Here is a 22,312-nt window from a genome sequence, read left to right as displayed (position 1 = left end):
ATTTAGATCTGAGTATAAAAAAAATCAAAATAAAAACTGTGCAGTATTTCTATCTTATGTTATAAATTTGCCCTTACCGTGCGCTCTTATTTATTATTTTACCTTCGTGTGAATCGTCTTGCCTTCGTACGTCTGTCACTTCTCTGCTGGTAAACTTGAATTTCTCCTTTGAGGGACAATGTAGGATGTTTTTATTTATCGTCGTTTTATTTTTTTTAAATTTATTCTATTTTCTCTATTTTCTTTTTTGTCTGCACACTTTGCCTCTGTGTTTTCCTAACCGTTCAAACAATCCAGAATTGCCTGTAAGCGTCTCTGTGTTTTGTATCTATGATAACAAAACAACTGTTTTTAGACTTGAAAGAGAATGTGCATGTGGAAACAAGAACTACTGTTTTTTATTAGCTGCTTACCTGCAACAAGACTCAGCAGAATAAGGGAACAGTTTTTGCTTCACTGTTGTTTTAGTAATTAAATCAGTGCAATAACAGAAAAATGCGAGCTCAAATTATCTCATATTTATTTAGAAACAAGATATTTATTTAAGTGCGCATGGTCAGATTAACAGATATATGACCAGAACAGACGACTAAATATAAAGCAGAGAGATAAGCAACATAGTGTAGTAAACACAGATGAAAACTCAGGAAGCTACAAAAAATTAAACGCCCAACAAACAAAACTTTGATAAAGAGAGAAAATTTGACTGGCCTAACATAAAACAAAGCAACAACAACAAAAAAAAGTAAAATACAGAGCAAGGTCAGGCAAGCGTAAAGAGGGTAACAATAAAGAACTGATAAGAAACAAAGCAAGATATGGAAGGGCAACAGTACAAGTAGCGCTAGAATGAAAAAGGAAGTGCTGACGTGAAGATCATAAAACCAGATAAAGGCAACTGAGGACATCTAGTGACAATCAAAGGAAGTGCAATTTACACAGTTCGTTACCAAGGACAAGAAGCAAGATCACTTTACAAAAAAAAAAAACTTTAAATGTGCAGAATAATAACAAATCTCATCGCAGAGTTTCAGCAGAATGGGTTTTATTAGGAGCTCAAGACCGTGTGGAGCACTACCTAAAACAGAAACCGTAAGACAAGTCCGCTACTGATATACAGATTAAAAGCAAAGCAACAGTGATAATAAATATGCACAGACATCGAAAATGTGTGCAGGTTTAAAAAATATGCCAGTACATTTGTTTAAGGGTTATTTCTATCTAAGTCAAAGCTGCTCACTTGCTTACAGTACTTATTGTTATCCTCAAAAATGCAGGAGTAACATGAGATTACAACAAACATGCTTCAAGGTTACGTTCAGTTTGTCTACATTCACAGTCATGCAAAGTTGAAATGTTAGAGTAAAATGTGGCAGCAAATGCCGTAAAACATTCAGAAATGTTTAACATAATACTTCAAGAAAATTTAATGACCTGTGTTAAATAATAAAATAAACCCATAGGAAATACTTAATTAAAAATTACAACAAAGAAAATAACACCAATAAGAAAAAACACAACACCAGACATGACTCTTAAACAAACATGATTGACTTTAGTGCAGTTTTGGTTCAGATGTTGCTTCACTTAATGGTAAAAATTAAAGCTAAGCAGTACAGACATTATTATCTAAGTCATTCTATTCTACACACAGAGTGATGTGCTTATGTTCATTTTAATTATTACAAAACACTTTTTTAAAAACCTGAATATTATGTAAATTGAGCAAAAAAATAAAATAAAACGTTTTTTAACAGAAATGCTCTGATTAGCCTAAATACTCATGAGAGAGACTGACTCAGCCTGGGCTTTTTTTTTTTTTTTTTTTAGCACTTCACAAGAAGGTGAAGATAGAAAAACTGATAAAGAAGCTGCCAGTTCAGAGAGATGCTCACATTAATGGAAAGTTGAGTGGAAAGAAAAAGTTTCCACAATCTCTACCCAGCTGGTCAGGATCATATTCAGATTCCTTTCACTGCTCAGTGTAGATAAATCTAGCAGTTCCCCCTGATCTGAGCTCTTCTCAGACAAAGAACTTCAGCTGACCGCTTCCATGAAGGCAATATTATTCAAAGTTTACACGATTCATGTTTAATCCAGAAAACTGAAGCAGATTTACTGATTATTTGACATGTTTCTCACATGCTTGAACAGATATCAATCCGATGTTTGTGACAAAGTTAATTTGCTTGTCTCATTCACTGTTAAATTAAAAGTAAAATATTAACAGCATGAATTAAGAAACTAGTTAAATATTTCTATTCTGAAATATTCAACATTATTTAATATTTATCTACATTCAAAAATAATTATTTTTAGGCACTTTTTCTAAAAAATTTAGTTTGATGTACACAGTAGCTGTAAACCATAATAATCAAAATGAACCAAAATAAAAGCTTAGTATAGATAGATAGATGGATCACTCTGTGTGTACTGAATTAATATAAAATATGTATTTGCCAAAATTTGTTATTAAATTGCTGGAATAATATTTTTCAGATGCCGTCGTAATTGTCTATGTAGAACAATGATCAAAGATTAAAGAAATAATAATGTTAATAAAAATATGCCAACAAAAAATGAAAAGCCTCTCTCTCTGTGGTGACTCAACAAAAAGTACACATTATCAAGAAAGTTTCAGCAAGGCATGCACTGTTGTGTTCAAGACTGAAACAATGGTTTGGCTTCAGTCACTATGGGAACAAAATCACTGCTGTGTAATTAACGTACTTCACCACGCTAACCTGTACTCACAGACTGAGTACACTGAGAAAAATGAATCTGTGGTGAAGTAAATTTAACATATCAATCTGTGAAATCAACAATAAAAATTCAACTTAGTATCTTTACACAAATAGATGTAGTATTGAGGTCAAAAATATTTGTTCAAGATACAAGACACTGTAATATTTTCCAGAAAATAAATTGTTTAAGTGCCAAGAGCCTATCTTTTTAAGTTCATCCACACAACAAAAATAATCTTGTTATCTTTACTGTGTTTCATCTGGCATTTCAAAACACCAAATATTACCCACAAGCCATCAGAGTTCCCAAGCACCAGGGGACCAGCGGTATGATTAAGTACACTGATAAAGATAACCTGCTCTGTCCGCTTAAAAAGAAATTAGGTTAAATTAAGTTCATCTTTAACATTCAGGACATTTCCAGATGTTTCTCCGTTTCTGCTCAAGCAAACCTGAAAAGTTTTGAACATTTGCACAACAGATTTCTGGAATAATAAAAATAAATAAAATATGGAATGATAACACCATGATTTTTTTAATGTACGTATGTTAATAAAAATAATGCTGTTGGTATTTTGTTAACCTACGAACCACAGTTTTTTTTTTCTTTTACAAAGTTTAGCTTTGCGTAATCTACCTGACAAAATTAAGTTCACTTTATTTGGATTTCATGTTCCACGTAAAGTAATAAGTACTTTAAACAAATAATCTTGCTTGATCAGCATAAAGAAATTATGCAAGTAGTTGCCTTAATTTTTTTTAAGTAGATAGAGCAGAATATATATATTTTTTTATCAGTGTAATATTATACAAGTATACAAAAGACATGCAATTCCAGATTTACAAGGATGTTTTGCCCCTGGGCTGGAAACCATTCTGGTGATCTACCCACTAAAAAAAAAATATTTTGCTGATGCATGTGCAGTTAATTCTATAGACATGTTGAATGTTATTCTTTACATCCGGAAATCTCTTGCATGCCCACAATGAGGGCAAAAAGACGATTCTTTCACATCCTATGTGTTAACTAAATGAAATCTGGAGATGTAGGCATTATTAATTTAGTGCAGTCCGCCTCAGCAAAGGGACAAATAATGTAGAAAACCCATTGAAGAACAACTAAAAAACACTCGTTTTTTTCTCCCTCTGTGCCAGCTTAGCTACACACAGACTTGTTGCCATGGCAACTGATAACAACGCCATGAATGTACCGGGATTCAAGACCAAAAACATGCAAACATTTCCCACAAACAAGAACAGAACATGCAGTCCGTTACAGTTTTATATTTTCAGGTTTCAATTTTTATTTTGCGATCATTAATGTGACTATTAAATAGTGATCGCTGTTCCAGATCTATCAGAGTTGTTTTTTTGTTGTTGTTTTTTTTAACTGGATCGAAGCACACCGAATGCCACCGCACATCTTAGTGTAACGGTTTTCAAAGTCAAGCTATCATTAATGACCTATGACCTTCTCCCTCGCTAATTTTTTATCTAGTTGTCATGGTGTTGACAATTTGTGGCAAAGCACTGCGTCCCTTTTTCTTTTATTTATCAACCTGAGTGAAGTTGGCCCCCCACCCCACCTTCTTCAAATCAGTCAAAATTGGTTTGTGCTACATTTGTGCAGCAAAAATCTTCATTTGTGCCGCCGTCATTCTTAAGATATTAAAAGAAAAATGTTAGCTAGGGGTCATCAGAGGTCAAACACTCCCCAGGCCCGGCTCACATTTGCAAAAATAAATAAATTTGGTGTTAATCAACTCGACTACAGTTGCAGTGGTTTGTGCAGCAAAAATTTTCGTTTGTGCTGCTTTGACTTTGAAGATATCAATGAAAGTTAAACCTTCATTGATATCTTCAAAGTCAAAGCAGCACAAATGAACATTTTTGTTGTACAAAACAAGCACCAACTTAGCCAACCTGAGTTTGTGCAAATAAATAAATAAATTTAAATGTGAGTGGGGGAACGGGAGTGTTTGATCTCTGATGATCCCTAGAAAACATTTTTCTTAATATCTTTAGAATGATGGCAGCACAAGTGAAAATTTTTGCTGCACACACCAGCAGAAACGTAACCGAGTAGATCGACACCAATTTTGTTTGATTTTATGAAAGTGTGGGGGGGGGGGCTGGTTGACCTTTTGACCTTTAAACTTTCATTAATATCTTCAAAGCAAAAGTGGCACAAAGGTCATTTTTGCTGCACAAACATTTGACGCCAATTTTGTCTGATTTGAAGAAGGTGGGAGGGGGGGGGTCAACTTCACTCAGGTGCAGTACCTTGCCCTCTGGTAGGGAGCTGCCTGGGGTGCGGGATCTTGAACCCGTGACGTCACATATTAACATGTCAACACTATGAACTGATCACATAAACCAATAGGTTTAAAAGGTCCGTGGCCAGTAGCTCCATATTATAAATTGCTATAATTTCATGATGTTTTAAGTACAATATCTGCAAAACATGCATTCATTAAAACATATATAAAAAAAGAAAGTGAGGCCTTCCCCCGCCCCCCAAAATGGGGCCCTGGGCTACTGCCACAGTAAGTCCAGTTTAAAGTTTGGCCCAGGTGACATGACACTACCTCACATGTCATGTTTGGGAATGGAGAGCATTTAATGATATCCCAAACTAAATTAGTTAAGAACAGAAAGGCATCCATTGTTCTGGTTGTGTGCAATTCTTCAGTGTAAAAAAAATGCATTGTTGAATTGCAAATATTCCTTGTATTTTTGTCATCTAGTCAAATAATAAACAACAAACACCAGTCAAGAGCAGAATAAGCTTTTGGACACTGGCAGTTTTTAATGGGTAGACTCGGATGCTTGACCCAAGAATTTGTTTTTCTGATAAATGTGGCACCACTTAAAGGGAAATAAATAAACTCTCCAAAGGTCTATGATTCATTGCCCAGAAGAAATGTTATGACCAATTATCAGTCATCCAAACAACAATGTCTTTTGATTACAAAATGAATGAGGTCAGAGTTTCTGTTCTGAACTCGTTGTTCTTTTGGATCAGGATGAAATTAAGCCTTAAATAAAGTATAAACTGGAAACATTGAAGCATACATTTACTTCTTTTCCTGCTTCACATGAAATGTTTTACCCGTCTTGTATCTTTGCCTCATCTTGGGTCTAACATCTGATATTTTCCTTGTCTCTACCCCGTCTCAGCAATGACTCATCAGACTCTTCAGTCTGCGCTGTCCCCCACGGGGCTGTGCACGGACGACTTAAAGTCATGGTATAAAATGTACAGCCTGTACACATTCAGGATGACAACCAGGAAGTTTTTAAAGGCAAAGAAAACAAGCATCTGGTGAAAAGTACCAAAATGTATCATGACAATAAGCCGGACCACCAGGAAGGGGCCGTCGTGGATAAACAGCGTCTCCACGATGCTCCACAGGTCGGTGCTGCGATTGGACCAGAGGGAGTCTCCCTGGATGCTCTCATCGGCTGCCTCGCCGCTCATGGGCCCCACCACTGTTCAAGAAAGAACGCATTAAAAATAATGCATTGTGCTAACCCGGAAATAGCAACCAATTCAACAAACACGAGGGTGCTGTTGCGTACTTGGGCCAACCAGGGAAACCCAAACGGGTGATGAGGTTGAACCAAAGAACCCACTCAAAAGATCTTCAATCCACATCTCTATGGGAGTTTCTGTGACTTAATAGTCTAAGTTCTGACCGTCACATGACCAAATGAAAAATAGGTTCCCTAATACCTGAAATGATATTAAAATCTAAGGAGCTAGATTTTCAATCTAAAGAAACATCTTCAGTTGATGTACTTTTAACATCTGATCGAAGTTCATCTTAGGTGCCTTTCTCTGAAGGCACATTCCAGACCCAGAACTGTCCACCAAGTGGTCCTTATTTATTTTTTCTTACATTTGTGTGTGTGTGTGTGTGTGTGTGTGTATGCGTGTGTGCGTGCGTGTGTGTGTGTGTGTGTGTTGTTCCTGAGTCTCTGTTTCTGTGAAAGCGAGCGGCTTGTGAACAAGCAGGTGCCCCTTTTCATCCTGTAGGACTCTGAGCGGAAATACTGTATGTTGGAAAACAACTGAAATGAAAGAACAAAGGGATTTTTTTTCCCACAGGAGTATTAGAGTATTTTTTTAATATAATTGCTGTTCCTGTCAGATTATTTATCCTGAGACAGCAACAGAACTTTACTCTAATTTTAAATTACCCTTTAAAATAAGGGTAATTCTTGTTTTTCTAATTCATTTTATCTGCTGTTTTTGTTGCTACTTTTTGACTGGTGTATTTCAGGATCTAAAGAACTTTGTTTTTCAGAGAAAATGACACTAATGCATGGTGCATTAGGATGCTCTTAACTTTAGATAGTCAATAGGTTTACAATAGTATCATAATGTAAACTTAACACTCAGAGCACCAGGGTTTTTCTAGAAAAATATTCAGATTTTATGTCATGATTTTAAAGGCTGTACACTGAAGATGGTAAGAAATAAAGGCATACTTTACTTTTTTCTCAGCACCTCTGGTCTCTCCTCAGCTCTCGGCTCCCACACACCGAGCCGTCAGCTACTCACAACATTTAGCTCATCCATCCCATTTCAAACTCTTCTCATTAATGTAAGAGTTAGTTTGAGGGCTAAATATAATAATATGATGTATCTGCTACTTTCAATAAAAAAGCTATGAAAGCATTGCAGGAGTCATAGTAAAGCAGCTGAACCGAATTAATGAAATGAACGAAAGTCTTATTTTTATTCCTAATGCGTTTCATGCTATTGACAAGTGGAAGTAAATAAAATGTGTTACATGTCTTTTGCTTTAAGTATTTACATGCTGGAGGGTTTTTCTAGTTTATGCAGCTAGCTCCTCACTGTTGGACTAAACCACTATTCTAATGAAAATTCATCCTCATTTGTTTTTTTAAATGGATTGCTGATTTTTTTTCGTTGTTTGTTTCTTTTGCCTTTTCACATTTATATTGTTTAAATATGAAGGTTCCTCTTATGACTTATTTGAGGGAACAAATCCAGAGTTTTCCAAGATTAGGGGTTAGGATCTCCTGGGGATTTCCACCTTTGCAATCATTCGTCTACAAATTAGCTCACATCCTCTTTCTTTCCTCAGCTCACTTCCAGTGAATTTGAGCTAAAGCCTCTCAATCTTTCCCACATTAAGAAGTTGAAGGTAATTGTGAGGAAACTTTGAGAAGCAGTGTAATACTGGCGTTGAGAGGAAAATGTTCCTTTTTCTAAGGTTTTTTCTTGTAGATTGTACATTGTGATTAAGTAAAAACGATAAATATCTGTTAGCTGTGGCTGTGCGTGGCTCTGAGAGTTTGCGTAGTCTCCCGCACTGAGTCAGGCAGTGCAAATGGAGCGATTGTTTTCGTTGGGAGCAATTTTATTCATTTGAAAAACAAAAGGATAATTCTGGCTTTAAAATTCCTGGGGTTTCTTTGGCAGCAAAAGCCGTAATTGTCAAACGACAACCTACATCGCTGTGGTCAACCTCAGCTTTCAAAAAAATTTGAAAAATGTGAGGAATAACTGTAACTGTTGAAAGCAAGAAGAAAAGTTTTTGACAGAGTCCTAGGACAAACTGTCTACTGATGATGACTGAACACAAAAACGCTCTGAAGCAGAGATTTTGTGGAGAGTATTTCTGACAACGTCTTCGAGAAATGGGTTTTGTAAGTCAACACTTTTGTGCATTTATAGGGAATTCAAGCCATAAAAAGGCAAACTAAGATAAGCAGACCTAAACACACACATTAGCGGAAGACATCTGTTAAGGTCTGTGTGTTCTTGCTACGAGAGCAAAGCCTCTAATACCTCTAATATTTTAGCATTAAAAGGGTAATGACAACTATTTCCTCACTATAATGTTGTGTAATAGATCAGCTTGACTGTTAATGTGGGTTTCTCCAGAAACAAACTGTTCCTGAATAAACTTGTCCCTGTTTGGATTTCTTTTTTGTTCACTCACATGCCTCTGGCTGTAACAAGCTTGGACAAAAAAAAATGAAACTTGTAGTCGTGCTTTTCTCTACAGCTGCTGCCTCGGCTTATCGGCAAAGTGGAGATCTGAAAAACTCAGACGGTTTCCTGCATCGGATTCCTGCTCAGAAGATAATCGGTGTACACTAAAACGCCTTCAATGCTCTTTTTTGTCATGAAGTGTGTGGTTGGTGGTGGTGAGGAGAGACGCTGAGACCCAGGTATGGTGAAGATGATGTATTTAATGGTGATAACGCACACAGTCCAAGGCAGGCAGCACGGCAGGAACAAGCACGCAGCTAATAGCCGGTAGCAACTGACCAACAGGACTAAACGAAACAAAACACTAACCAGGACTTTACAGTTCTACTGGTGAATCCGACGGAAACATACACAAACCAGGACTTAAACAGTTCTACTGGCGAGTGATTACGTGACGACACTGACTACGACAAACGACGACAAGGACCCGACGAGGAACACAGACAACAGGAGGGTTTAAATACACACGGGGTAATCAGGGGAATGGGACACACCTGGGGAGCAATCAACGGGGAGGACAGGACAGAGACTAACAGGAACACAGGACTGAACACAGAGAAACTCAAAAATAAGCACACAGAAACACGGAACCTAACATTTTTTTCTGATCTGATCTGTCTGCAGCGGTTCAGGTCTCAACATGTCTGCCTGAAAGAGCCATCGTGGTTACATGAGCTTATAATTTGACAGAGGCAGAGATAAGATCATATCTCCTTCTCTGTTTTGCTCCGAGGCCAAGCTTGGATGTCATGTTTCCTCTAGAAACGTTTGTTTGGAAGTTGATGTAGCCGCTCAATAAGCACGGATGTTAAGATTAAAAAAAGCCAAGCAGACACTGACCACACAGATGACAGGGGAACTGCAGCATGCTCCAAGTCCAGACACCTAAAATGACGTAAACCAGCTCACGACTGTTCTCTCTGCAAAACACAACGGACATTTAGATCACTTTAAATATAATTTAAACAGGAACCCACACTTTTGCTGTAATATGCATGGATTGAAATGTTTCCTTTTGTTTTTTGTTTTTTTGTTTTTTTTTGAAAAAACAACACCCACTTTACATCGTCCAGCGTCTCACTGTTAAACTCGAGAATGTCGGCCGCCGTGCCGACAAAAATGAGCAGAAGCTGAGACAGCTGATCTCTTGTGATCCCGCCTCCTAAAGGAAGAAGCCACTTCCCTATGATGAGAAGGATGAGCAGAATCTGATGAAGCGCAAGGATCCAGCTGTCCTGGCAGAAACTTAACACCACGTCACGAAGTCTCTGGGAACGAGAGGCACATTGAGAAACTCTCTGTGAAGGCTTGATTGCTTCCCAAACAACTCTTGAGACACACATCACATGAGAACAGTTCAAACAAGAGGACCTCCACTGAGCAGTGTGAGCAGTTATCAGAGGATTTGCATTAAAAAAAAGACAATTTGATTTTAACAATATTTAACTTCTCAAAGCTGAATTTGTTTTCGCATGTCAATGGAAGCTGCCGCCGTCTTAGTAGGACTCAGAGCGTTGCGAGCCAAGCTTCCTGTTTACTGTGCTTCTAAGATGAAGAGGTAGATCAATACCTTCTGATTTACAGATTGTAAAATTATCTTTTAATGTTAACATGGCATTAAAACATGACATGACTCTGGGTTAACTTAGTGATCAGGTTTAGTTGCTTTGTGGTACTAAAACATCATCTCTGTGAAGGTAATATGTCCCTAAAATTGCATTTGTATGAAAAGTTGTGAACTCTGTTGTCCCTTTTCTATGACCTGGTCTACATGTTGTTCTGAGCTTGGTTCAGTTTATTGTCCCTAAACTCCTGTTTTAGCTGTAGTTCTAATGAGTAGTAATTTCTTAATGTTGCATTTCTAGAAAGTCACACTAAAAATGTGACTAAATGTGATTTTAGTACTATTTCTGTGATAAAACAATCCACCAAAAATAGCCTTTTTTAACTTATAGGGTCCACAAGTTTTAGAGTCCTATGATCTCTTTCAAATCTTTGCTTTGTCATGTGGTTATTTTTTTTATGAATTTTTGAATTAAGTGTTTTAATTGTTTCAGTTCGTTGTTCAGCCTTCTCATTGAATTCTTGTTCAGTACATTTTGTTCACACGTTTATCATTTCTGAACTTTGTTGTCAGGACTTGTTCCTACTGATATTTTAGATTTAGGATGTGAAGCAGCAGGAGCTTATTTTACAAATAAGAAAAAAAAAATACCTTTAACGTTATCGGAGTAGTATAAAGTGTTAAAGATTGGAAATCGACACTAGAGGAAAACCCAGTACAACCTCCAGTGTGCATCTTTTTTCTTCTGTCTTCTTGGAAAGTAATTCTGGGTATGGGTGTGATTTTATATATCATTCTGAGGAATTGAAAACTAATCTGCCATAGCATTTTGAACACTTGCCAATTATTGTTCCTCCCTGTTTTACTGCCTGGAAAGTTCTGACACATCACAACATCTGGTATCAAGATGTTAACAATGACTCTGGGTCCTGTAGGTTGTGGGGAAAGAGAAAACTACATTTACTTATTTAGAAGCCAGTATTATAGCCACCTTCAGGATGCGTTGCACTGATCCTACTTGGATTTCTATCCTTGTATCTTCCTCTTCTCGAGGATGTTCCATACCATCCTCTGATTCGCTTTAACCTCGCAGATCTTTCAAATTACAGTGGTCATTTTATAGCCACCTTGGAGATGTCGTATACCAACTATGAGTCATTTTGTAGCCATCTCATATGAGTCTCTGATGCCAGCAAGTGTTACCTACCAACAGAAGCTCACTCAGAGTTATTTTATTTTGAACAGTCACATTTGTTGGTTGGGGATGTTTTCTACTGTCAATGTCAATTCGTAGCCACCTTGTAGATGTTTTGTAACCAGCTGTAAGCAGCTGATAATACAAAGCACTTATCTACCGCCATCTCCTCTATCAAGAACAGTTATAAACTTTAACTTTTTGCTGAGGTATTCACTGATCCAACCTGCCTCTGACTACCAGTGAAAAATGAGTTTGCAAAAAAAAAAACTTCCTCACAGGCTAGACATTATGTCAGCTGATCCTTGTGCCCTTCGGGGAAATAAGTATCTCTAAAGTTTTACTTCCCGAAAACGTTCTTCTGTCCACCTCAGCACTAACGATTCTGGAACGAAGTTCGTCCTTTTCCCATCATGTTAGTTTGGGTATAAAAACAGATCTTTATCGGGTTTTTGAGAAAACAAAACTTTAAAAAAATTCTGACCTCACTCCTTAAGAAAATCTGTTATTAATGCAGAATATTTTTGAACAGTAATAAATTGTGCATTTCGTAATTGTTTATATATAAGGTGGTTGCACAAAAAACCCCCAGTAAATATGCTACTATTTTATTTTTATTGTTATTTTCTTGCATATAATGACATGCACCCCACACAGGCGGACAGTTTTTTATGATTCATATTTTTCACTTATTAAAAATCTAAATGAGCAATAAAAACTTAGTTCCAAGAGTCATATTATCCATCTTAAAAACCACACTTCATTGATGACTTTTTAACATTTATTTAGGGAATCTAGTACCTCAGAAAAAAATGTATGAACTATTAGTTAGCTTACCTTCAAACTATCGCTTATTGTGCTGTTTTCTGATGATTCATTCTTTGGTAGCCAAACTTGTTCCAAAGACTCATAATTGCACTGCAAAAGAGGAAAGAGGAATCAGACATTGTCAGAAGGGAAAGATGTCTTGCAGCCATCTCCTCCACATCTGCCTAGATTTGTGTTTTGGAAAGGGATAATGTGTTTTTGTTTTTGTTTTTGTTTTGTTTTTTTGGACAGCTGTGCAGAAACATTGTGATTTCTGGCTTTAGCTACCTTGCCGTCCTGCTCTCTGTTCTGCTGGTGGTGGAGCTCCAGGATCCAGATGGAGGGAATGATACTGATGAGAAACAGAAAAATTGTGGGAGAAAACCTGCAAGAAAGGGGAAATCAGTTTATCGGTACTGCTCCAAACTACTGAAGAGTTTCAATATGAATGCAAATGAAGTGTGTGTGTATTTTATTAGAGATAAATGTAGATCCAAGATGAGCTGACTGGGAAGCAGCACATCAAGAGGACAATGAAGAACATTTCCAAAAACTTGCTGTTTATAGTTCTGTTTTCTTCCTCATTTTTATAAGAAACACTCGCAAAAACTATTACCTCTTTTATTACTCACTCAAAATAACCATCATCAACAACAGTTTCTTTTATGACTTGCTCAATAATTTAAGAAAGACAATAAAATGATTTTTTACTCATTTCCGACCACTTAAACTGACAGGAAATGAGGGTATTTATGATCAGATAGTGCCTTCTAAAGAACTATCATGCACTCAGTCTTCTGGAAACATGATAGCCAAGTTTCAGAGTAACAAGATACGTTTACTCAAATTACATTTACTTGAGTAACTTCTTGAGAGAAATAATTAATTTTAGAAGTATTTTTACCATGCAATACTTTCTAACTTTCATCTGAGTAATTTTATTATGAGCTACTCTTACTTGAGTAAAATTTCAGGACTTGTGAATAACTTCACTGAATGAAGAACGAGTCTAGTTTTAACCAAAAATTCACCAGGCACAGGCCTGATGTTATTGTTAAAGTTTTCTAGTGAAACACATTGTTTTAGATCAAATATTTATTTTTGACTCATTTTGAAATTGTTATTTTTATGAATCACTTTCATTTTGGTTCGTAAAATACCCACATTTTTACATAGTTTTATGCTTTACTCGGTCTGATGTAATTTTTAAATATTAAATGACGTTTTGATTAGTCAGTGCTTCAACAGCCCTTTTTACCAAATACTTAACTCTTATTTGATAAATTTCTTGGACAGCTACTTTTTACTTTTACTTGAGTAACAGAATATGTTGAAGTATTGCTACTCATACTTGAGCACTATTTTTTGGTTACTCTACACATCTCAGCATTACAGGAAATTAAATCAGATAACAAATACGTCTCATGATTGCTGGTTTCAGGAGTCTGATTTCCTGTCCCACCCGGACCCTACCGTCCCAGGACAATTACAGCAGTGGGACAAGCAGGATGCAAGGGGGTGGAGGACTGCGCATTATTATTATTAGACCGCATAGTACATTACAATACTATTAATGTGCAATATGATCAGTTCTGCATGCATTTAAATAGCTCAGAGTGTTGAACTTTACATCATAAATTTATGAAGAAACATGCACAAAAAAAGAAGAAGAAATTACCATTTGTAATCGAGTCCTTTTCGCTTCCTCAGTGTTATTATCATTTCAACAACAAGTGGCAGAAAGAGCAAAGTCAGCAGCCAGTAGTATGGATGTTTTTTGACCCATATCACCCTCCAGACGGCGACCAGTGAAAGCAGGATGAACAAAGCTCTGGTGATGATGGCACTCAGAAAGCTGAACGGACTCATGGCGCTGTCGCTGCTCCTGGAAAGTGCAGATCTCAGCCCGCTGCTGACAGCTGTCCCCCACACCGAGAGAAGTAAAAGAAAAAAAGAGCGGAGGTTTGTTCAAACAAAGTCCCCAAACTTGTTGCTCCGCCTGCCTTCGCCCCCTTGCACCCTCCTCCTGCTCCCTACCCGGCCCCCTCGCCTCCCTCTGGGAAGCGGTCGGCGCAGCTAGATGGTGAGTAATGACGCTACATGCCTCAAAAAGCCCATTCACAACATTTCTCACTGTGACTTACGGGTCACATTGTGACTCCGCTGCAAACTCTTTGTGCAGAGAGCATCACATCCTCCGTCTCTTTTAACAGGAAAACATGTCAGAAAAAAAAAGCTGACTGAAAACTGTTTTTTGTTTTGTTTTGTTTTGGGTTATTTGTTGTTTTTTTAACTTACGTCACTCCAGGAAGTGCTGAACAAGTTTAGTGGCTCTTTTTTTTCATGGCTAAAATGGCTGTTTACCAAGGGTGGCACAGCAAGACGGGCACCAAAAGTAAAACAAATTAATAGTTGTGACCCTTTCACCCAGCAGTTTTATATTAATTGAAGAAAAGTATTGCTCTAGGTAGGTGAGGGATGATGTTGGAGCTGATTTACACCTTCAGGTTTTAAATGTTTTTCTGTTGTTTTAAGTTGAACAGCATTGGATAATCTTGTATTGCAGTTGTTTGTGCTGCACTTTTAACATTAATAATTCATTGACTATTAATGTAATTTTCCTAGAAAGATGTATTAATTTAAAAACAAATAGAAAAAAAGAGGAGGGGAGAACATTTTTCATTGTCGTTAGAAGAATATTAGTCTCCCAGGATGGAAGCAGAGTTTGACATAATCCTCTTTCCCCTGAAATCAACACACCTCCTTTGTTTTGTTCACATTCAAGAACAAATGGTTGTGTCATGTGTCACGATTGTTCCCACACCTCGACACAAAGCAGACCACCACATTTCTGGATTCTTGGTACAATCGACCACTGAAGAGTCATCTGAGTGTTTCCGTAGAAGTCAGATTTGTGCTGGAAGTTTGACGTATACAAAGCGGAAAAGAAATGATGCGAGTGCGGTCCCCTGAGGTGCTCCTGTGCTGCTGACCAGCTGATTGGACACACAGTCCTTCGGTCTCACAAACTGTGCTCTGTAGTCATGTTGAGGCCTCCGTCTGTGTCTTCTGGAGTTTCTGACAAAGCAGATTTGTGTTAAATGCACTGGAGGAATCAAAGAACATGATCCTCACAGTGCTACCTGCTTTGTCCAGATGTGTTTGTTGCAGCAGGGGTATAATTGGCATCTTCACCTCCAGTTCCAGTAATTTTTTGCTTCATCAGAATTTTTCCAGAAAAGGCGGGCGGTGGACGAAAGAGTCCCAGCTCGTTGTAGAAACTGAAGTGAGCCACAGTGAACCAGGAACCAGAGCTGGTTGCTCCCTACACTGCATTTCATTCGCCTAAAGTCGGAACTTGTGTCTGAGAACGACACCAAGCTGAACTCATGTCATAAACTCAAAAAATGTTTAGTATTTTGCTAATCGCATGCTAACCGCAATTAGCAATGCAAGCTAGCAGCAACATATTTCTCAGAGTTTTGTTTTTTCAAATACTGTAACAACTTGTATGGAGGACCAAAACCGACATAATAAAAATAAAAGAATAAATATATAAATAAAATAATAAATGTATAAATAAAAGAATAAATATATATTTTGATAAGAAATAAAAGCATTAATATATTTTTGGAGGACCAAAACTGACATAAGAAATAAAATAATAAATATGTAAATAAAGAAATAAATTAAAGCATAAATATATATTTTGATAAGAAATGAAAGCATAAATATATATTTAGTTTTTCCTTTTCCTTACACGAGTTTCCGTCAAGTAATGTATATATTTTCTTTTTCATTTCCCCTAAAAATGCGCTTTGTCAAGGAAAATAGATATTTTGCTTTGTCTTTTTTTGCTTCTCCCTTTTCTGCTTGCTGTATTTCCGCTCGCTGTATTTTTGCTTGGTCTTTTTCGTTTGCTGTATTTCTGCTGCATCAATATGTTAATGAGGAGAGCTGTCCAGCTCCTCTACGATAATTTCGGCCAGCCGTTCTCCAGCTCCCTCCTCAGCGCTCGGTGGTTCACTTAGGGCTGTCAACAAATTTCCGAACTGAACTCCTGTCAACAAATGTTCATAAATGCCTTGCCTTATGACCAACTGATCCAAAAAAGTGGTAATTCATGGTTTTACATGTAACAGACTCTTTTAAAATGTCAAGTCACTTAGGATCAAGGATGAAATTAGTTTTACATTCTTGGGGGTACTACGACAAAAGTATACGTATGTATATATGTATAAATATTTTTGATAAGAAGAGGACGCGCTGGTTTTGGCCTCTGGGCGGCGTTCAGTTTGTCACTTTTGAGTCTATCTCGAGATCGACTCAAAACCTTCTACGATCCACCGGTCGATCGCGATTGGGTTACACACTGATTTCTAGTCAATGTGGCACACAATATGGAAGCTATTGAAGAAAACATTAGATTATTTAACATTAAAATTATTTAAAATATTGAATATGACTTGACATTTGACAGCCCTAAGTGAACCTCTGAGCTAGGAGGGAGTTAGAGAACAGCTGGCCGAAATTAGCGTTCATAAATCGGATCAACCTAGACCTAAACGCTGCTTTCTCGGCAGACATTAGAATATCCAACTCACAAAAGGGAGAAGCAAAAAAAGACAAAGCAAAATATCTATTTATCTTGACAAAATGGATGTTTAGGGGAAATGAAAAAGATAATATATACCAGTGATTCTTGAGAATAGGGACAAAACAGGTCCTATGGATAAAGCATGAAATTTGAATAAAATATACACAAGATATATTTTTTTCAAATATCTAACTAAACTAACCTGGGTCATGTGAGCACAACAATGTATATTTTTCTTTTTATTGCTGAATATTTTTTTATTTTAAACATTGTAGTCGGTGGATGATGCCTGTAAAAGCCCTTGTCCAGGAGCAGAACTCAACACATTCTTATAGTTTAAAACAATTAAATTAATACTAAAATTATATATTATGACAATTAAGTATAAGTAGACATATAAATAATTATAAAAGTATCGATAAATTGAATTAAAAATAATTTTTAGATATTTTCCAACTCCGTTGAAATTTGTCCTTAGTTTTTGTCAACACCGTCAGAAATGAAAAGAATGTAAAAAAATCAGGCATTATTGGGGGGCACCAGAACTTCTGAGGACCCCATGACGTTGTCTTTTCTCTTCCTTTGCTAGGAGGGCTAGTTAGCTCCGGTTAGCTTAAGTTATTCTTTAGTTTTTTCTTCTGTTTTATTCCTAAGTTGTTTGTCACAACCATGATGTGTCAACTCCATAACTGACAATTTACAAAACTTTGATGAAATTTTGTGAAATAAAAGCTTAATTTTGGTATAATGTAAAGATTTCATGGACCTGACGAGCTACAATATGACCTCCTTCAGAATAACATCATATAAATTGAGGTAGTTTGGCATTTCGTCAACTCCGTCAGATGTCAACTCCGTCAGAGTTTTTCTGACTCTTTCAGTGAAATTGTTGTCAAATCTCACTTAATTGTGCAACTAATTCATTTTAATGTATTTTACATGAATTGCATTACTTCACATGTACCAAGTTTTTCATTTTACTCACTAGTTTGTCACCACCTTCAGTTCTGTGTCAACTCCGTCATGCACTGTCAACTCCATCAGATGGACTTTTTCTTGTTTTTTGTTTTAAATAATATTTATTTTATTTCTTGAGAAGCATTTGTCTGTAAATTGAGTAAAAATATCACTAATGGGGTATTTTAAAAATCATTTTAGATTTATTTTTGTCAGATGGTGATGACAAAGTTTTGGGTCAGGTCGATTAAAAATGTAATTTTTAAAAAAAAATTCGCAACTGGGAGCCTGTACCTTAGCATCTTCATATTTTCTAAACATTATTTGTCATATTTGCATACATAAGGTTGAGAAATAATTAAAAAAAAATATGGGAAAATTAAAACCCATTTTGTCCCTATTCTCAAGAATCACTGATTATACATTACTTGACGGAAACTCATGTGTAAAGAAAAGGAAAAATTAAATATATATTTATGCTTTTATTTCTTATCAAAATATATATTTATGCTTTTATTTATTCCTTTATTTATATATTTATTATTTTATTTCTTACTATGTCAGCAGGCACATGCAAGGGGGTTGTGGGGACTGGGGGTGCCCCCACCCCCAACCCCCCATTTTGCTCCTTGACCTCATAGACATCATGCTTGACCCCAGGTAGCCTTTTGGTAAAATATTTTTTATTTATTTTTTTGTATTATTATTTTCTAAGCCCTCTTCTGACACATAATAACATGTACTAACGTTATTTGTTTTTTGTTGGTTTTTTTTTTTTTTTTTGTACAACATAATAAGCCCTCCGGTCACCTTGTTACCTTTGACCTTTTGCCCGTGACGCGTGACGCAATTGCCTCTGGCGCAGTGAGATAAGGCGGCTAACTGGAGCTCAATGTAGCAGATTACAGAACAGTTTTTGGTGAATTAAATAAAAAAAACGTTTTTGGTGAATAAAGTGGAGTAGACTTGCTACTTGTCAGGTGACTGAAAACGCTGAAGTATCGTTTCTGCTTCAGCACGGAGTAACGGGAGAGGTAATGAAATACAACAGACACTGACAGGCCTCTGCGTCTGCCTTTCTCTGAAGAACTACTGAGCGGGAGGAAACAGGTGAGGAAAAACTGTTCTTATCTGTCGATTCAGTATTTTTTTCATACAGACATTAGGCTGTTGTTGTGCTATTAGCTAGCTGCTAGCTAACGATTTTGCTAGCAAAGCAAGATAACAAAAAAGCTTCTTCCCTGTATCATTAATGATATCAGTCATTCTTCAGTATCGCTTATGCAATAGGGGCACATCGCCCGTCCAAAACCGACCATCTCCATAATGGATATATGTCTTCTAATTTCCTTTGCTGTACATTTTACTTACTCTGGCGTTAGGTAAATGTGTCTTGAAGTAGAATAGCACTTAAATAAAAGTCTAACAAGGATATTAATTTAGAATTAAAAATAACTCGCCCTGAATTACCATGATAGATATAATGTATGTAATAAAAGTGTGCCATTCATGAAGGGGAAAAAAATCAATCCAGACTTTAAGTAAATTTAGGGTCTGGTTCGCAAAGTATGAAGTTAATTTCCCCCCCCGCCCAAATTATTCAATGAAAAAAAAACACAAAAAAAACCAAACTAATCTCAGTTAAGTAAAATAAAATTGCAATCAAAACTTTTGGAATTGTAAAGATTTATTTTTTTGAAAACAAAACGTTTTGTTTAAAAAACTTTAAAAAAAAATTAAATAACTAATTTTTGTCTCGTGAACTTAAGTTATTTGCCAAACAAACTTTTATTTGCACACATCAGAAATCTGTTGTTGCGATTTTAGGCCCTGCCCACGACGTCATGTGAGAATCATAAAGCAAAACTTTGAGTCACAAACAAAAACTTGGAATAGCAAGAAAAGATTTCTGACATCTGCAAATAAGTTTGTTTTACAAATAATTTTTTCACTTCATGAGAGAAAAATGTGTGATTTCAATTTTCAAAAAAGTTTTTTTAAGCAAAACTCAGTAGGCTTTTCTCATGGTGATATGCATTAAAAATTACATTTTTGCTTTAGTTTTTTTCTTTTTTCTGCAGTTCCACCTTAAAGTTTGATGCAGCTTTTCTTTCCTGAATGGACCATCTTCTTCTGCACTGCAAGTGTAGCAAACAGGCAGCTCTTTTTTTATAGATTACAGTCCAGTAAAGGTTGCATTGTACCCTTGTTTATATTTTTAGTAGTGTAATTCTGTAAAGACAAAATATGTCTGGTGGTCTAGCTCTGATTTACATATCTTGCTAAATTACGGGTTTGAATATTGCAATACTTTCCAAAATAGGCCTGCAGAAAGAAATTACTAATAAAATATTTTACATGTGCATAGTTGCTCTATATAGAGATTTTCCTTAGCTTTGATTGTATGTCTCACTATTTTGTAATTAATCATTGTTTATTAAACACCGAAAGCTGTGTGGCTTTGTTAATATTCTGTCCTAGAAGGCGGTTAGATTTGCCCCCCTTTTTTTTTTGAGGACCTGCCCCTTTAGTGGTCTCTGCAAGGCCCTCTATGTCAGTTTTGGTCCTCCAAAAATATATTTATGCTTTTATTTATTATCAAAATATATATTTATTCTTTTATTTATACATTTATTCTTTTATTTATATATTTATTTTTTCTTTTTTATTATGTCGGTTTTGGTCCACAATAACTTGTTCACTTTGCATAGCAAAGTGTTGGTGTCTTATTACTGGAGATACAGAATGTTAAATAACAGTTTTATTATTTTTTTTTTTACCTCATTAATCTCAAAATTTTATATGAGAAGAAACCAAATGAGGTCAAGATTTGTGACAAGCCCCAATTTTCCCTCTTCTAAATACAACTTTAGGAGCTTTCAACAAAAAGTCAAACTTCCTGCTCTACTGCTGTTTCCAATGTCTCCCAGTTTTCTTGAAAACATGATGTTGACGTAGGTGAGGAGTTTATGTAAAAATGTTGAGAACGCATGTAGTGATTTGTTACAGGCAGTTAACGGAGCCTCCAGCAGTAACGTTTGGCAGTATTACTACCAGATTGATAGAGTTTGAGAGCGATTGCATCGTTGGGTTGTGAGGCCAAACGATCTCAGGTTGCCCTGATGTTGGAACCGTAGGGTGTGTGAGGGTGTGTGAGGGCTCCCACATAATGTGATTATGTGTCATATTAGTCTCTCGTGCTAAACTATCACCAGGTTTCATGAATACCTTTCTGCTGAAGCCTCATTAACGACTGCAAATGCTGTCAGCCTCTGAGGGATCATCTGCGTCTCAGTGTTTTACTGTTCCAGCTGTGCCAGCGCCTTAAACAGAAAGATTTACTTACTATTGGACTACATCTGAACCAAAAGTCATTCCTTCTCTTCTCTATGAGCTTGAAGCTAAATCTTTGTTTGTCAGCAACTTTAGGTCAGTTAATCTCTATCTCGTGTACTTCAGATTCCTGTGATACATTGCATTTTTATGTTCAGAACAAAAACAAAAGTCGGGCCATACTCCTGCAGCCTCGGAGCCGATCTCAGTTGACTTTGGCTGCGAACCAACACGCACTTTGACTCGTTGATGGACTTTCGTTGGACAAACGCAATATGGAAAACAACCGGTCAGTCAAAGTCACTTCCATGCTTGTTCTAAGCCAAGCAAGGAAGTCTGAATATCTGATGAGAGTACAGAAACAAAGACTGACTGTAGACAAATTATGTGTTGTTTTTATTTGGAAAAGGAGGGAAAGGTACAGGCAAAATGACCTCCACATGCCTCTCTGTTTATGTCACTGAGGCAAGCAGTAATTTTATCTGAAGGTTTGAGATTCAATTTCAACAATAAAGATAACTCTGACCCTAACGATAACCTCTGAATACTTTCTGAAGCCACTTTGGGGTCAATTTTTCTTTTTGGTATTTTAACTATGAAATCAGGCAAAATAATTGCATTGTTTCGCATGACTGCAGCCTAAACTGAATGATGCTGACTTTATCTTTAAGTTATGGGTTTTTTTTGTTTGTTTTTTGCTGTGTCAGCTTTTTCTGTCTCCCTCCAGAATGAGTTCATGTTTAGATCAGAGTTTGTGCTTCCTCTGCAGTTCAGGAAGGTTTGTTTCAACTCCAGTTGTAGGTTTTTGCAGGATGTCGGTAAGGAATAAGAATGAGGCAAATAAATGAAATGAAGCAAAGGACGTTACTTAGTGCGTTACACATGAAATCAATTCAAATCCTGATTTTAACAACATTTTGAATATTTTCTTATTTCTCACATTGGTGTTTGACAAGATAGAGTGATACAGTCTTTGCAAAAGTATTCATACCTGCAATTTTTTTTTTTTTTTTACGACTCATGCTAACTAACTCAACAAACTTTAATGTGTTTCACTTGGATTTTATTTTATAGAAACAAATTA

The 22,312-nt window shown here is 36.4% G+C and overlaps 1 protein-coding gene and 1 long non-coding RNA gene across 2 annotated transcripts; both read right to left on the bottom strand.

The window, feature by feature from the left end:
- Positions 1–1,028: 1,028 nt before the first annotated feature.
- LOC106927519 (transmembrane protein 26) lies at positions 1,029–14,511 on the bottom strand. The gene is made up of 6 exons (XM_015003153.2): positions 14,020–14,511; positions 12,630–12,726; positions 12,372–12,452; positions 9,835–10,043; positions 9,616–9,695; positions 1,029–6,236 (listed from the first exon to the last, which is right to left on the bottom strand). Exons 1-6 carry the CDS (start codon positions 14,208–14,210, stop codon positions 5,944–5,946), a joined length of 951 nt encoding a protein of 316 aa, XP_014858639.1. The 5' UTR covers positions 14,211–14,511; the 3' UTR covers positions 1,029–5,943.
- LOC148155307 (uncharacterized) lies at positions 6,648–9,604 on the bottom strand. Its single transcript, XR_015765388.1, has 2 exons — positions 9,372–9,604; positions 6,648–8,898 (listed from the first exon to the last, which is right to left on the bottom strand). It is a non-coding gene; the product is annotated as an uncharacterized LOC148155307 (long non-coding RNA).
- Positions 14,512–22,312: the final 7,801 nt, after the last annotated feature.

The sequence above is a fragment of the Poecilia mexicana genome, unplaced genomic scaffold (assembly GCF_051168715.1).
Source record: "Poecilia mexicana isolate PSO_F unplaced genomic scaffold, ASM5116871v1 scaffold_15, whole genome shotgun sequence".
NCBI classification, from domain to species: Eukaryota; Metazoa; Chordata; class Actinopteri; order Cyprinodontiformes; family Poeciliidae; genus Poecilia; species Poecilia mexicana.
This window is presented reverse-complemented; position numbering and strand designations above follow the sequence as displayed.